This window comes from Pelmatolapia mariae, linkage group LG1, assembly GCF_036321145.2.
Source record: "Pelmatolapia mariae isolate MD_Pm_ZW linkage group LG1, Pm_UMD_F_2, whole genome shotgun sequence".
Lineage (NCBI taxonomy): Eukaryota > Metazoa > Chordata > Actinopteri > Cichliformes > Cichlidae > Pelmatolapia > Pelmatolapia mariae.
The window spans coordinates 32,001,652-32,018,469 of record NC_086227.1 but is presented as its reverse complement, the minus strand read 5'-3'; the positions used below and the strand labels follow the sequence as shown (position 1 = coordinate 32,018,469).

Sequence of the window (16,818 nt, the reverse complement as noted above, 5' to 3'; positions counted from 1 at the left end):
TACGCTAGAATTTGTATTCTTCTTTATTAACAGAAAAAACAGTAATCATAACATTGAGGACACGACAATACTAAAAGTTGTCCCATGCATGCATGTGATGTATTGATGTTTGAAAAGTCAAAAGTTCTTAATTACATCCCATCTAGCTTTCATGTTGCCTGTGTCTCTATAGATATATCTATAGACAAAAACATATATGCCACTAACCACCCAGAAACTACACATGAATAACTTACTAGTTTTTGTATTTTACAAAAAACTCTTCCACCTCAATGACCACTCCTGGAGAGACCTAAAGAAAAAGAATGCAAAAGCATAATAATGAGAAGCAATGCTTTCATTTAGTTTTAGTGCTATAATAAGGGGGGAAAAAACATAATAAAACGATACAACTCAATACATAGTCCCAGTCCCAAAAATCTATTAAGCTAAAAATTTGCAAGAGAAGCTTTTATCACAACTGTGCAATGGTTAAAAAATAAAGCAAAACAACAAATTAAATATTTACCTCCTTCTTAGCAATACGAGAAGACATGATTTTGTCAACAACAGCAGCATCCTCTTCACTGGGATTCTCCTACAGAGGACATGATATGGTTAATGTCAACTGATAAATTCATAACAGTCACCCCAGAGCATTAAGTTGCATAAATGTCTTCATAATACGATAACAAAAACAAACACCAGATGCTCTCTTACGCTTTACACATCATAAATCCCTTTGTCAAATTTGTGATTCTGCATTACATAAAAATATCCCAGAACTGAAAAGAGCAGGTTTAGACAACAGAAATTAGAGGACAACTAATTTTATTTTAAAAGCATTAAAATGTTTCTGTGGCCCTTCTGTGCTGTTGCATCTAAATCATTAAAAAAAAAAAAAAAAAAAAAAAAAAAAAAAGGACAGTGAATATTTTCCTTCTTTTTTAAAGCCTTACTGCAGGGGTCCTGGTTTGTACGTCACAGTGTGTTGTTGAAAAGAACAGGCTATTCAGCAGAGCAAGCAGTCCTATTGTTTTTTGTTTTGTTTTGTTTTTTACTGAGTGTGTTTGTGTTCTTTTATGGTACAAAAATAAGATCTTCCCAACAATGTTTATGTGCATCATTTCCACAAACAATTCTATTTCTTTTCAAGTCAAAACTCTTAATACATGTGAAAAAGAGAGACAAGACCAAAGTGGAGAGGTTTGGTCATAGAGCAAAGCACCATGGTTGACAAAAATCAAACAGCATATCAGCACAAACACCTCATACCAACTGTTAAGCACAAGTTGGAGGGGTGATTATTTGGGCTTGTTTTAAGGACACAGGACATGAGCACCATGCAGTCACCAAGTCAACCACAAACTTCCCTGTATACCAAAGTATTCTAGAGCCAAATGTTAGACCATCTGCCCGACAGTTAAAATCTTGGTCTAAAATGGGTCATTGGACCATGACCCCAAACACACCAGCAACTTTACAATAGAGTAATTGGAAAAGAACCAAGTTGTGCAGTTGCTCAGTACAGACTTTAACCCAATTCAAATACTGTGGCGGGACCTTAAGATAGCTGTGCATAAACAAATTCCCACAAATCTGATAAAACCATGCAGAAAATAAGCTACTTCAAGTTATTGCTGCTAAAGATGGTTCTACCAGCTAGTCAATCATAGGGTGTACTGTATCTTTTTCACAAATGCAACATTCACTGATTCCAGTTAATACACTGAAGCTGTATTTTCCCAACTGAAAGAACTGAAATTAAACGTGTTTCCCACGTGTGATGGTGATGGTGCTGTATTTATTATGTTGCTGTTTTTTGTTTGTTTGTTTTCTCTTCTGTTTTTTTTCTCCATACAGGTGATCCAGGTGTTTTGTTTGTTTTCTCTTTCTTTATTCTCCCCTTTCTCACCATCTCTTCTCCCCTCTATTTTTCTTTCTCCCCCTCTTTCTTTCATTCTTTCTCCCTGTCCTATCCCCCAGTCATGTCTGTCCCGACTGTAACAACCGAAAATAAAAAGGTCAATCAAATGGACCAATATGGCAAGGCCATGATGATCCACTTGGTAAAGTAAATCCACTTGGCATCTCTCTTGGCCTTAAGACAACAATTCTGATGGCTAAAGATCCAAACGGGACAGGGGAAAAAAAACCAAAAAAAAACGTGTTTCCCACAGAGTTATATGCAGAATTACTTACTACAAATAGCTGAAGAGCGGGTTCCCTGGATGCTGCAGTACTGGTTTTCTTGGCTTTGACAATAACCTTGACTTCTTCATCTGACAACCTGGTCTCCAGCTCTTCAGCATACTTCTTTCTCTTCACCTGTCGATTAGACCGCCTCTTCTAAAAAATAAATACATTAATTAAAAAAAAATATAAGCTAAACAAAGGAGTAAGAAGCACATTTACACAAAAGAGAAAACAAAGTAATCTCAACTACTTAATTAATCAATTTTGAAACTGCAAAATAAAATTGGTAATTAATGACTGCTTCGCATGAAAATCTCCCATATGGCTCTAAGACTGAAGATTTGATCAAGACTGAGCAGATGTTGCTAACAGAATCTTGAGCATGGACTCATTTCATTCTTAACTAGTGTGCCTGTTACAAACCGGTGTTATTTATTAACAAAAGCAACAATGTAACTACTTCACATAGGTCGCCAAAGCAAGGTAATAAACTTAGCTAAAGAAAACACAAAGAAAAAAAAAACGCTATATGATCAGGTTCGTGATTGACTTATTATCAAGGCTCAGAGTGTCCCACTGCTTAGTTAAGACAAATTACACATGCATTTACACTTAGTGTGATTTAAACTGACAGCAACAACATCTACAAACTATTTTAAAGTTGTGACTAATGAGCATGCTTTTACTCATATAAATCCCTGCCAGTACTTCCAACATTTTATTATTAGAATTTAGAATAAGATTAGAAAAACAATCAGGTCTACTGTTAAATACATTTTCTTTAATATTCTATGATCACAGATGTTATGCTTCTTCTTGCTGGTTGAAAACATGAATGGCAAAAGCACTTAACATTTATACATTTCCCTGTTCAAAATGACAATATAGGGTTTTCCATTGTGCAGGCCACTGCTCAGCATAACCTATTACTGGCCTTACGTTACTAAAACCGAGTCAAAGTCCAGAAAAATATCCTTAAAATCAGGAAAAAAAAGTGCTCTAAAACCCAGCTTCTTTCTATTCCTTCCTGTCAAGCCTTTATAATTATCATATGCGTGGGCAGCTGCATCCTGCATCAATACACGAGCCCCTCCTAATGATAATATGTAGTTAATTAGGAATAAATGCCACTGAGCCACAGTTAATTAGGTGTGCAGCACAGTATTCCCGTGGAGATATACCCTCACATTCACAAACCCAAACTGACCAGAAGCTGGAGACTCAAACCTGCCGCATGCCACAACAATAGGAGCGAGCCCCTGAGGAGATCATGCTCCTGTTCCAGCTGGCGGCCAAGCTACTTCAACCTCTTCCACAAGATCATCATAAACGAGTCATCCACCGACTATTTTAATTAAGTCCTGGGGTGCCACTTAGCGGGCGTAATTATATCATACAACACACTGTAGTTAGTGGGGTGTCGTCCCCAGTCATTCATTCATGTCACTCATAACCTTTTGGATATCTGTCAGAACCTACTAGTGAGAAAAGCTCCACACAGCCCAGAAGTGTGTTTTAAATGCTAAAGGGTAAACTCAGGTGACACCTACTTCAATTTGCCATTCTATCATTGATGCTCTGACCTAGATAAAAACCTCTGCTGTCAGTTTTCTCAATCATCAACACAGATGAGAATGTGTACTTGAGATAGCCACCCACTGTATGACCTCCATATGAACCAGAGAGTGGAGCCTTCCAGGATCAGACTAAAGCTGTTAAGTCTTCTACAATACTCAGCAGCAGTGTGAACAACCAGGCCGAGGACACCACTTAAGTTTTATCAGAAAGCTAACAGAAAAAGAGTCTCGTATTTCTCGTCTGCTCTCAATAACGCCTGCACCACATCTGAATAAAGTGGGGAAATAACACGGTCAAATATAGCCAAGTTCCAACTTAAAATCCTAGTGTTGTCTCATAGTGTAAGGTTCATACTTTGGTTTGATAAACGGCAATGAAATGCACTAATTTCTCCCAGTCTCATTAGAGCCCCTGTTCCTTGTTGGCTTATGCAGACATGAATGCACAGTACAAGTTTGTGTATACTTTATACTGGAACTCACAGAGTCATCATCCTTCAAAGTGTGTTGAGGGGGAGGGTCATCATCTGACTCCTCTGAAGACTCGGGCTTTCGCCTTTTCTTCTTTCCAATCTTGATGACAATTTTCCTAAGGGAGAGAAAAAGACCCCATGAAAACAATGAAAAACATGTACCAAATACACAATTTTTACTCTGCTTTAGGCATATTTTAGCTGGACAAATGCCCTAATGGTACAATCCAGAGGCTTCTGATTAGTGTTTTCTGCCTTTTCGTGCTTGATTCTACACTGTGAAATTAATCTACATTTATTTTCAAAACATTGTTAAAAATCTTGTTTATCTCACAAATGTGTCCTTGTCTAGAGTTCTTAAATGTGAAATTATAAAAAAAATATCTACCCAATAAACTTGTTCAAGAGTATGAAGTCCTGCTAAACATTCTACAATCTGTTTATCACGCAAGTATAAATATACTACATGGGCAATTTGGCTTGTTCATTGTTTTTGACAATTCTTCATTTAAAGATGCACTTGCATAAACTTTATGGAGTATATTAATGCAAAGTGAATGCATTTTTAAGAGCTCATCACAGAAAGCAAAAACACCTTAAAAGAAGTGACATTTATTTCAGAAGAAACAGGGTTATTTTGAACTAAATCTAAAGTGAGACATTTTAACAGCTTTTAAGTGGGTGGATAAGGAACTACTTCTAACAAAAAGGCTATCATTAATGGCTTCTAAGAGAAGGATGGAAAGACAACCAAAACTATTGGGCTTTAGAGAACACATGAATAGCCCCTTGCAAACATATACATTGAAAAAGAAAAGCATTTGCTGCACTGTATTCCAAAAGGAATAAATGCAGTTAAATGTAAAACTCCAACATACATATAACAACAGCAGTGGAACGATTGTAGAGAATGGCTGCACGTATTAACATGCTCACAATGGACGCTGCCTCAGTTTATACAGCGAGGAATTCGGTGCTTTGTTAAAGCTCCTCCTTAAATGGAAGAGTCACACCAACGTCATTCGATCCTAATTTGGTAAATATTTTTTTCCTCTTTAAAATACCATTCCTAGTTTGTGGGTGATGAAACTCTTACCTTGGTCTAATATACATTTATAGTACCAGAGCTCCAGATATCTTCAGCATCTCAGCAAATATCATTAAACTGCAGAATGACTATATGCAAGCTTTTAATTTTTTGCCAGCATTTCATATTCTAATCCCCTCTCCTCTCTTTCAGTCACATATCATTTCTGTGACCTTTCTCCATATATTCTCTAACCACATATGCAGACACTTCCCATCTTGCACTTCTCCACATGCATAATCTCTTGCTAGCCACAAGTGGTAAATCTTTGGCTTGGTGTGATATTGATAGGAAATATATATCTTCTTCCCTATGAGCTTTCAAACATGTTAAGGGTGTGAGAGGAAAAATATGTGCAACTAGGAAAGCAAAGAAACAAACTGTCAGGATAGCAACTTCAATATTTAAAGCCACTAATTTTGTTGTTTCCGATTTATCATTTTATCCCCCTTACTCCTCCAAGATATTTTATGTCCAATCACAAAAGGGCATGAGTGAGGCATTCCCTTCTTTATTCTTATTCCAGCAACATGTTAATTTAACCGAGGGATAACCACAGCACAGCAAACCAACTGCATTTTCTATACTACTGGGCAACAAATATATCCAAACCCTGTCTAACCTTAAGACTTCTTTAAAAATCTTATCTTCGTATATATTTGTAAGTGTGCATAAATATCATTATAACCCATTTTTTTTCATAGTTAAAATAAAGTAAAAACAAACAAAATAAAATTCCTCGAAAACATATTTTTGACACTTTTTCACGCATTTCACTTTTAATTTCAAAAAATTAATCATCTGAAGCTTATCTACATGGAAAAATACTTGAAGCAACATAGAATTAGTGGTCCGATAGACTAGATACATTTCAGGTGATACAAACACTCATCCACATACCCATTATAATATCTGACTGTGTAAGGTAGAAAATAACAGACTTCCAGCAACACTGAAGAGCTGTCCCCTCAGCTGGCATCCCTGTCCCTGCCCCCCCACCCCTCTCTGGATGATATTACATTTCACAAATCCTCTTGACAATGACACTTTATGGTTGCCATGCAACATGCCCTTGGGAGTGTATTTGGCTATGTGGGTGTTAAATCTTCCTCATGACATTACTTCCTGTGAAAACAACACCAGTACATGGTTACTGACGCTACGAATGGCTAAGATATATGTCAAGTCAGAGTGACACAGTGGAAGAAAAAAGAAAGTTGCCAGCTCTGACGCCAAGAAAAGAAGACAAAAACCAAAACGAAACAACACAAAAACAATACTGATAATAATGATAATAATAAAGTAGCTAAATGGGACTGAACACAATGTTTATCGTTGACTAAATAAAAGCTGGCTGTGATATGGGTCTTGCTGAATAGCAGTGTCACATCACCATTTAGCAGCTCGGCAACTAACAGCACATAACAGGGCTAAAGCATCTCTCTGACCCCCATATGGGAAAACTTGAACTGTGAAGCAAGATACTTGAGGACTGTAGAAACATCAATTGAGCAGACAGTGAAGACAGAAAATACGGATGCCGGTGTGGTACATTTGTATCGACATCTGCTGCATGTGTGCATGGCATTTACGAGAGTCACGTGATTTACATAGATGCCATCGTAATGAAAAATAGATTCTACACTTGCACACACAAAAAACAAAACCCACATCTTAGTGATGGTAACATCCTGTTCCAACGCTTATGTGGCTGATACACAGGACCACCCAAAGATTTACTAACATCAGTACTAATGCACATTCTCCCTTTGACTGGATAGCCTTCCCACAAGCTGAAATATGGTAACTCAAATGACAGGGAATAAACTCAGACTTTGAAGTCAACCCCTTACTGACAAAAAGTGGTACAAAAGCAGACTCTTCTGGGTAGTAGTTAGTTCTCCCTGATGCAAAGAACTTTAAAAGATCAGCATGAAAACCACTGAATTACAAAAATTCTATCCATTCTCCTAAGTACTCAAAATGCCTAACTGCCTGACAAGGCAAAGAGACAGCTGTAAAAAGAGCATTTTTTTATATTGAAGGAAAATGCCAAATTTATGAGAAAGTGAAGACAAGGAAAAACTGTCCGCAACAAAGTCTCTGTGGCATGTGTTAAACAAACAATTACCTTATAATAGCAACAGTCAACCCAATATTGATGCAATTTCCCATATTGAATTTTATCAATTGGGTCAAAACCATTTCAAATTATTAAATTTGTTCTCACTGATGTTTTCCAATCTTGAGCAAAACAAATGACCTTCAGACCAACCCTCCGAAACATTATTCGATGAATAGTTTGTCCATTAAAACCAACTGATATCAGAAGGTGACTTCATAACTTTGGCAACCATATCATGTTTCTTGACATGTGATAACCTCTGTGGTTGCAGAGTACACCACTTCTACTCATTTTTGTTTCCTATATTTGTACTTTATGGTGCATTTCCACCCAGAGTTGCTGGGTGGAAATGTTTGTTCCTGATAAAGATTCTAAATTTTACAAGGCCATGTTCAAAACATAATCCTACATCTTTAATTTGACTACAGTTGCCCCTGATCTGACATTACTCTGTATCACTGATGATAGGCTATCACAAGCTTTTTCCTGAGAGTAATAATCTAGTTGCTCGGCTTTCTTGGCTGCTTTTCCCCCATTGTGCCAAATAACCCCATCCCTTGTCCCCCAGTGTTGTCCTGTCCTACTTGGCATGCCGCCAGTGAGAGTGTATGAGTGAGGGTTTGATTTTAATAGAATCAAGATCTGATGGTGCTTTGCCAGCCAAAACTGCAATGAGGCATTTCAGCATGTCAGAGGAACAGTATTCACCTATTAGATAGCCTACCTCAGAAAATTATGATTTTGAGTGAATGAATTATACTCAAAAATGCCGTTAAGTATGCTGCGTGTTTGTGTGCGTTTCTTATCCTGAGGGGCTTATTGACACAGCAGTGCAGGTCGTTCTCAGGAAATCCCCCTTCTTATGAATGGAAGGCTATAATCTCAGTACCACATAGCAAACAACTGGAAACAGTAGCAGCAGCAGCTCTATCAAGCACCCTCTAAAACACAAATACTATATCAGCGCAGAGCACATGGCCTCATGGGATTTCTGCTTTATACAGCAAACATAATTTTTTTTTTTTTTTAAATTAAAAACGGGTAGTAGCCTCTCTCTCTTCCACACAGATACACGCGCGCACACACACACACACACACACACACATATAAGAACATCTGAGTTTGCATTAAGACATGCACAGACCCCCAGAATGTTTATATATCACATGCCTGCACATGTGAACATGCACAAAAATGCACCCTGCAAGGGATTAACTAGGAAAACAATTAAAAAAAACAGCTTTAGCTTTCCCTAATGAAAAAAGTGAGGGAGAAGAGATTAGACAGCTAGCAGGCAAGCATTGAAATATGAACAGCTATACGCTGCAGCACATACACTAGACTTAAACCTCCATTTTCTATCATGTAATTGATCTCACAAGCACCATTTTGTTTGATATTTTCCTACTACCCTGCTGCTTTGTAGTATCAGCATATTTATAACATGCCTGCTCACAGGAAGCATTGGATGCACAGCTTTGAGCATGCTGATTGAACCAAATTTATATTAGGAAAAAAAATGTAAAGAGGAGGGGGAGGGTGGAACAAAAAGAGCAGCACACTGCTTTCATCTGATAATTATTTGAGGGTATTTTTCAGCAGGTAGGCTGCACAGAAAAGCACATTCCAGCCTACAGAGAGCCGTGATCGGTCAAGCCTATCCAGTAAAATAACCACCTCCTCTCCTTAGAGTAGATAATGTTGGTTAATATTTAAATTCATAAAATTCTGGCTGAAAAGCGAAAAAAAAATCTATCAGTGCCTTATTCCTGTTTATTAAGATTAGGTGTATTTACACAATATTAAAAACAGGATATGCAGGTCCTATGGTGACCCTGAAAAAGTCATCCTGTCCACAACATCTTTTAGGGTCAGTCCATCATGTCACACTGAAAGCAAGTAAAGCTTTTATAATTAAAAATGAACTATTTTACAATGATGGGTTAACTCACTAATCTGTTTAACTATTACGATCTGTCATTTCCAAAGCATACCACAAGCAATTTTATGTATGATATTATGGTATGATATATCTTTGAGGCACAAATATGTGCTTAAGTAAAGCCCTTTTGATTAAAACAAAAAACACCACAAACGAGTGAATCTGAAGATTCAAGATAAACACCTGTAGTACTAACAGTTGAAATGATTCCCCAGGGTTATCGCACCTTATAGCAGCAAAGCACAAGAGCTTCCATGATGATGTGTCTGATTTGCCCAAATGCTGTGGGATCTAATGGTCTATGTTTAAGCTTTGATAAATGTTCAGCAGTCATAGTGATTAAAGTCAATTTAATTATTAAGACTGTTATAAACCAAGTTGAAAATTAGTCTCTATAATTCCCCAATAGCTGATTTTAATGTACCACATCTTGTTTTGCCAAAGTAGGACATCAGTTAGGACTTTAGTGCTGGAAAATTCTTGTTGGGCTATAGTTTCATTAAAAATCCCCAGATAAGAAGAGTCATTTGATACTGAAGCATATTAGCCAAGACAAAGATAACAAATATGTAACATTTGCTCTCCGGTTTGATTTTCCTTGGATATCTGTCATGTCCACCTGTCACAGCGGCTGTTGCATCCATATTTTAATCGGCTGCATTCATTTATTTATTCTCATCAGACAGGCAGATTTTCCATATGATTGTTTGACCCCCCAATTTGCTTTCCGAGCATCTGGTGAGCAAACTATCCGAGTAATCCAGAGGACACTTATTAGGCATTAAACAGAATTGATTCTCCGAGAAACATAGGTAGTGATGACAGTATAGTGGTCTCAGAGAAACAGAGCCTTAAGTATACCGACAATTAGGGTAATGGTCTTATCGTGGGATCCAATTCCCTGCTTAAAGAACAGTCAGGCGATGCGATGGAAGAGTGAGCACATACTCAAACAGCACCAAATACACACAACCTCCAGCTTTCTGAGCACAGCCAAGCACACACCCTCAACAGAGCAGAGCCTGAATTAATGACTTTAGCGGAAGGTTAGTACCTCTGCAGTCGGTATACATTAATATTTTATGTGGAGATCCTTGGTGGTGCATGCATATAAACAGGACTCTCTCCACTATGAATATAGAAAAGAAGCTTCATGTTATAGTCTCAATCACCGCAGTCTTCATCACAAGTGCAACAGATCTACCCCTCACCGTACATATATAAACATACTGCAACTGCATCTGTGTGGAGTAAAAATAGAAACTGTGAATCTTCTTCACAAAAAAAGAAAGAACTAGTAAACAGACTATGCATTATACAACATATCTATAATTAATTGTGTACTCTTGAATGTATGCAAATGTGTGTAGAATTGGACTTTTATTGCCAGACCAAGAGTCAACCCAAAATCCATTTCATCTATAATATGGGTAACTAGACTTCAATTCAACTGTAACTACCCAAGTAGTTGAATGACAAGAAGATCATGACAGGTATGGCACATAAGGGCAAGAGGCCACAGTCAGAAATACAGCCATTCATAGCCTTAATGCAAGAACACTATTATGGATAGGCCCTGTGAAGTAGTTCTACAAGTCCATAGTCAAAATGTACAATACAAAAATGAAAATAAACACTGTAACTGTTACAACAGTGCCGTGTCACTTCAGTGTTTTAGCTGGTATGTTTGTTCTGTTAGGCTGGAAAGTTTTCTCCTTTCTGTCTTTCATCAACAAGTAGTCACTCCCTGTGCATTTGCAATAATGAATTTAATTCATTACTGTTTAGAAAAAAGTTAAGTCAAAAAGTGGGTGTTGAAAATGGCATTTATGACAAAATCAGGCCATCCAGTGCTCAGGGCAATAGGTTTTACTTTTTATGTTTATGATTAGAGTGCTGTGAGACTGTGGCGGATCGTGTTTTGACTTTGTGATTCAAGGTCTACACCTGCCTGTCTCAGTGAAACTGGACTTGCTGGATTTAGGTGAATGCACATTCTATTCCTGTAAGTGTCTTTGTTTATATCAACATGGCCATCAAGAGTCACAGTTATTTTAGTTTTGAGTTTTCAAGCAGCATCATTAAGTGTAGCTCTTGAAAAAGATCCGCTCCAATTTGTCTGTTCTTTATTTGCTAATTAGCAAAGTAAAAGCTCCATTAGCCTCAAGATTTTCTTAGCTATGAATCTTCACACCTCAGAGGAAACATTCACACACTCCTACAAACCTCTTGTCATATACAGACAGCTATACGTCACTGCCGTGTTCGCACCAAAGTCTTTTGCATTTTAACAGCTTAACATATTTAAGAGCAATTTTAATTTAGCTTAAATCACAAAATATGAGGTTCATTAATTAAGGCATAGTAATGTTATGTAATGTTTAGCAAAATCTAAAGCAAAGCAGTCAAACTAATTTGAAATGTCATGCACTTTATAAAGTTCTCTCTAAAGAAAACAGTATGGTCATTCTAGTCAGATGACCGGTCCAACATCTGACCTGAATACATTTCATTTTTCAAAATGGCTGGAATGCATGAAGAAATGGGTGCTATAAAATGTGGTCCATATCACTGACTGTATTTTGGTCTGACTGTTTTTTGTTTTTTAAAACAATATTTACCCCAGGTATGGTTGCTTGAGTTACTTAGCTCATTAGCTTATAACAACAATGACTGTTATCTGTGACACATTTAAATGACAGACTGCAAACACATTGTTAGCTGTCCTTTAAGGCCATCAAGTCTTAGATTGCATTTGATTACATACTGATGGTTTTAAAACTGTGTCTCAACGGATGCAAGGTGGTTAGAAGAGTAAAAGATCTGGGTGTGCACTCTCTAACCGATATGAGTGAAGCTTCCTGATCTTAAAAGTCAAAGATAAATAACAAGTTCAAACAACGCTTTCATTTTAAGATCACACCTGAGCTTGTTCAAAAATTCAATCACATCCACAAACCTCATGGAGCTCATCATGGAGCTGAGACATGACTTAATGTGAACACCAACAGACACCTACCTCTAACTAAACCTGAAAGTGTAGGCAGACTGTATCACAATGACTGATGCCTCCATCATCTCACTGTTCTCCCAAACATTAGCACTTCCACAACTTTGTCATTATCACACACAGGACATGTGAAATTCATTATGTGCTACAGCTTTTCTCCCTCAGCATACCTCATCTAATTATTAATCAAGGCCGCAACCAGCCAGATATTCAGTTTGACCATTTCCAGCCACTCTCACACTAGGTCTCAAATGTGGGTGCTGCTTTAAAACTAATAGCGATTTTTTTCTAGCTGTACAATGTGATATATTTAAACATTCCCCCATTCCTTCAGTTCCCTGCCTCTGCATTCACATCTGCACCAGCTGATATCTTAACAGGCTGCGCTGGGTGTGGCTTAGAGCTACATACTGCTTATAGCAGTTAAAAACGGGGGGATGGGAGGCAGATTAAGGTATCTTTACATCAGCACTACTCACCAAAACATACTAAGCAGCACTGTCCTGCATGTAAATGCAGTCTTTGTGTGCTCCTCCCATGTCTATGCTGATGACTGAGCCTGGTTTATTGTTATGGCGTGCAGTAAAGTCTGTTGAACTTTGAGCTTCCATCTTGGCAACCACAGGCAGAAAATAAATGTAAAAATGTACCAATAAAAATCAACCGATACACAAGAAGCTAAAATCAGTCAAATGCTGCTGCTTTATTGATGCAAATAGCAAGAAGACATTACCTATAAGTCAGAAAAAGACAAAGTGCATGTATAGTAACATTAATTCAAGTTTAAACTTACTGAGCTGTAACTTGGGCACTTGAAAAAAATGTTGTTTTTTTCCCTATTGAACTCTTTTTAAACTGGCTCTTGAATCACACATTTAGAACAGTCATCGTAAATATGTAATAGTTTCAAACTCTAAACTATCCCTTTAAATTCCTAAGCTTCAGTGGGAACTATTAGAAAAGTGGATGTGGATGAAGTGAAGAGCCTCAACATAAACTTGACTTTTACTGAATGCAAGCTATGTGTTAAACCATTTTCCAGTAGTGACAAAACAGTGATCAATAATGTTAACATGATTTTCACTACATAATCTATAGAAAATACATTAGCTGACATAAGCTTTCCAATATGTAAGATTTGGTCCTGTAACTTTTCATTTAATATGAATCTCTGTCTCAATGTATTGTTTATCCTATTTACATATTAAAGTGAAAAAAATCCTAATTTGAATTCTGAAACGCTGAAGCTACGATTTCTTTGTCTTCTATAATGACAATGAAGTATAATGACAGATCAGTGGCACATGTTACTTGCTCATACGGGCTCAGGAAATGCCGCTGTTACTTAAGCATGAGTTGAGTTAAAAGAAATGAGATCAAAGCAATGCTTAGTGGATTATTTTTGCCAAACCAACAGCGCACTGCAGCAGTTTATAGATGAGCATTAATGGTTGTGACTACATACCCGATTTTGGCCTTCTGCTTAGGCTTGGACGAGGGTACAATACAAGCTTTCCTGCAGGCCTTCTCCTTGGACCGTGCCTTCCCATTTCCTTTGTGCTCATGATCACGGTGGGCTTTGTACTGCGAAGAAGAGCTGGGGAAGCTCTCTGGGCTCATAACCCTTGGGATGTTTTTCTCCCCTCTTTGCCGAGCCTTTGCAATAGCCTCTGATATTATCCTATTGGCCTTCTCCTGCTTGTCCTGTGGAGTTGACTCCATCTGATGATGCGTCCTCCGTGGAACCCTCTTCTCTGATGAGGAGCTGGATGAAGATGAAGAGGAAGATGAAGAGGATGATGACGAGGATGAGCTGCTCTTCATTGGGGGACTGAGGACCCGTATCTGACTTCCGGGACCATTAGCGTTCTTTCGAGGCTATGGTCAAAGAGAAAAATAAACAGAAACATAGTGAGCATGGTACTGTAAAAGGCGTTTCATAAACAGCAGTGATGTCATCTAGCCTTCGAAACAAAAAGCTGCACCTTAGAAAAATCTAGTGATGCAAAGATCTTTAAAAAGAAAAAGCTTAACAACAAAACAAATGTCCAAATACTAGCTTCAAAACACTGACTCACAAAAAATAAATAAAAAAATACAAAACAGGAAGAAAAAAACCCCCCAAAACATCAGCCTTAATTTACATAATGCATATAACAGATTACAAAGCCAATGAGGTACAATGTGGATGTACTGATACAGCCTGCAGCCATTTACAGGTTATGCATTTCTACTTATATAGGTGTGATGTCACTAGGTTTGGTAACAAACAAATTTTTTTTTAAAAGAAAAAAAGAAGATATTGTTCAAAACATCTTCCTGTTTTGTAACACCATAAGCATGTATTTAAAAAAAACAAGCCATTAATACCACTACTTGTATTTATAGCTGCATTCAGCATGTGGATCCACTATAGTCACACAGCTCAGCTAACACAATCGAATTATTGTTTCCTTCATAGAATATCGTGGAAGCACAGTGCGATGCCATTTTACTGTACAGTAAGCAGCTGAATGTAATAATGAATGAAACAAGGTCTAAAACAAGGAAGAAACTAAATGTTAAAATCCAGCCTTCTATGAATTTGCAACATACTAGGGTGCATTCGTGTGATTGATGAAAATATCACTCATTCAGAAAAACAGAACCTTCTAAAGGCTGTGTGAAGCACTCCGGCAGCAGAGCTTGTTGCTGTCCCCATCGCAAAAGCTGGGGGTGGGGGGTGGACCTGCCATGCTCTGCATGATGCTCACTTTAACTCTACTAGTAGACACTGAGCTTGATGAAAGGCCAATGTTTCCTCCAAGAATTCATTTAGATCAAGGGCAGAAGACCCTCTGTCTGAACCCTGAAACCATGTGACATCAAAAGTCAAATGAAATTCTTTTGGCTCAAGTAAGCTTTTCAAACAGAGGGTTAAACACTGGTTCAATGTAGAAGGTCACAGTGAGCCTCGCAGACATAAATAATCTAGCCTGCCTGATACATGATAATATGTGCATAATAGATGGCGTGACTGCGGTTATGACTATACAAGCACCCTGTGGTGGGCTTTAAGCCCAGCAGAGAGGGAACCCATAAATGGATGACCTAATCTAAAAATGTGTTGCGTATGCCTACATGGCCCAGGCGCGGCTGGTTGCTTTTTTTCCACACTGCTAGCTAAATAAAGAGAATTAGCTTGAACCTCACTGACAAAGTGGGGGAGGGAACTGAATAACTAGCAATTCATTTGGAAGAAGTGGGGAGAAAAAAAATACACACATACACACAAAAGCTGCATTATGATTTTCACGTGTGCCACGCCGCTGAGGCTATTAGGAGGAAATTTACCAGATCATGCTGGAATGTTCTCATTTAAGTTATTGGTGAAAAGAAAGAAAAAAGAAAGAGAGAGACAGAGGGAGGAGTAGAAAGTAATGTTTAAGAGCGGAAGAACATGAACGCACATGAAAGAGGTAGGAAAGAGGAAGACTAAATATGAAAACAGGTTTCTATCAGAAAGGCAGCGCAAGGGAGAGAGAGAGAAAAGATAAAATGCACCAAAAGTGAGAGCACTGCAGCTGTGTAATACATCTATAAATAACTGAAATTACAGCCTGCCAGCACTGCAGTGATTTCAATCTCTCTAGCAGCACGCAGTCCCATGAAAACGGCAGGGACTATTACAGCTAATGAAAAGGTAGAGTAAGCTCCATTTGGGCCGGACACCTTTCCCTCGCTCCCACCCTCTCATTTCCACATGTAGTGAGGTCTCTGGTGACTGACAGGCTCAACTCATAGAGGGCACAAACACATGCGCGCACACGCACACACGCACACACGCACACACGCACACACACACACACGCACACACACACACACACACACACACACACACACACACACGATACACTGTACATAAACTACAGAACAGGGCAGCAGAATTCAACTGAGAATGAAAAGTGATGTATGATTAGACAGTGGGGATGGGGAAAATACTGTACATCCAGTAAACCATGCTAAGGTCCAGCACAGCAAAGCAAATGAATATAGAGGGAAAGGGGGAAAAAAGCAGCAATGAGTTCAAGATGGCGGCAGTGCAGCATGAGCCAGTAGCAGAGGAGGTTGTTCAGTTCCTGCCGGCCCCTCCTCCTCCCCCTTGTCCCTCCTCCCTCCCAGCTCTCAGCACAGCTCACTTACCCTTCCTCTTGGCCTCTTCACTGTAGACATGGTGTTTTTTTTCCCTTCCTCTTTCCTCCCCCTCTCCAACCGGCTAACAAAAGCCTTGCCCTTTCGCTGGGTTTCTTCTCTCTCCGTTGCTCACTCACACTTTCTGTTACAAACACACTCACTCTCTCCTTTTCGTTTGTCTCTCACTCTTCCTTGAGCCGTGTGTCCCCCCCTCCCCTCCCTCTCTCCTCGTTTGCCTCCCCTCCTCCTTCCCGGT

The 16,818-nt window shown here is 38.5% G+C and overlaps 1 protein-coding gene across 3 annotated transcripts in view; it reads right to left on the bottom strand.

Moving 5' to 3' along the window:
- Positions 1 to 16,818, bottom strand: part of chd9 (chromodomain helicase DNA binding protein 9) — a 70,483-nt gene that overhangs the window by 28,289 nt on the left and 25,376 nt on the right. For 2 of the 3 annotated variants that reach the window (XM_063478997.1, XM_063479006.1), the window contains exons 3-7: positions 13,855 to 14,267; positions 4,236 to 4,341; positions 2,182 to 2,328; positions 509 to 577; positions 237 to 292 (exon numbers count right to left, since the gene is read on the bottom strand). In XM_063478997.1, coding sequence (XP_063335067.1) covers positions 237 to 292; positions 509 to 577; positions 2,182 to 2,328; positions 4,236 to 4,341; positions 13,855 to 14,267 — 791 coding nt within the window. Of the gene's footprint in view, positions 1 to 236; positions 293 to 508; positions 578 to 2,181; positions 2,329 to 4,235; positions 4,342 to 13,854; positions 14,268 to 16,571; positions 16,703 to 16,818 lie in introns of those variants that run through there. The other variant, XM_063479014.1, reaches the window with a different exon arrangement.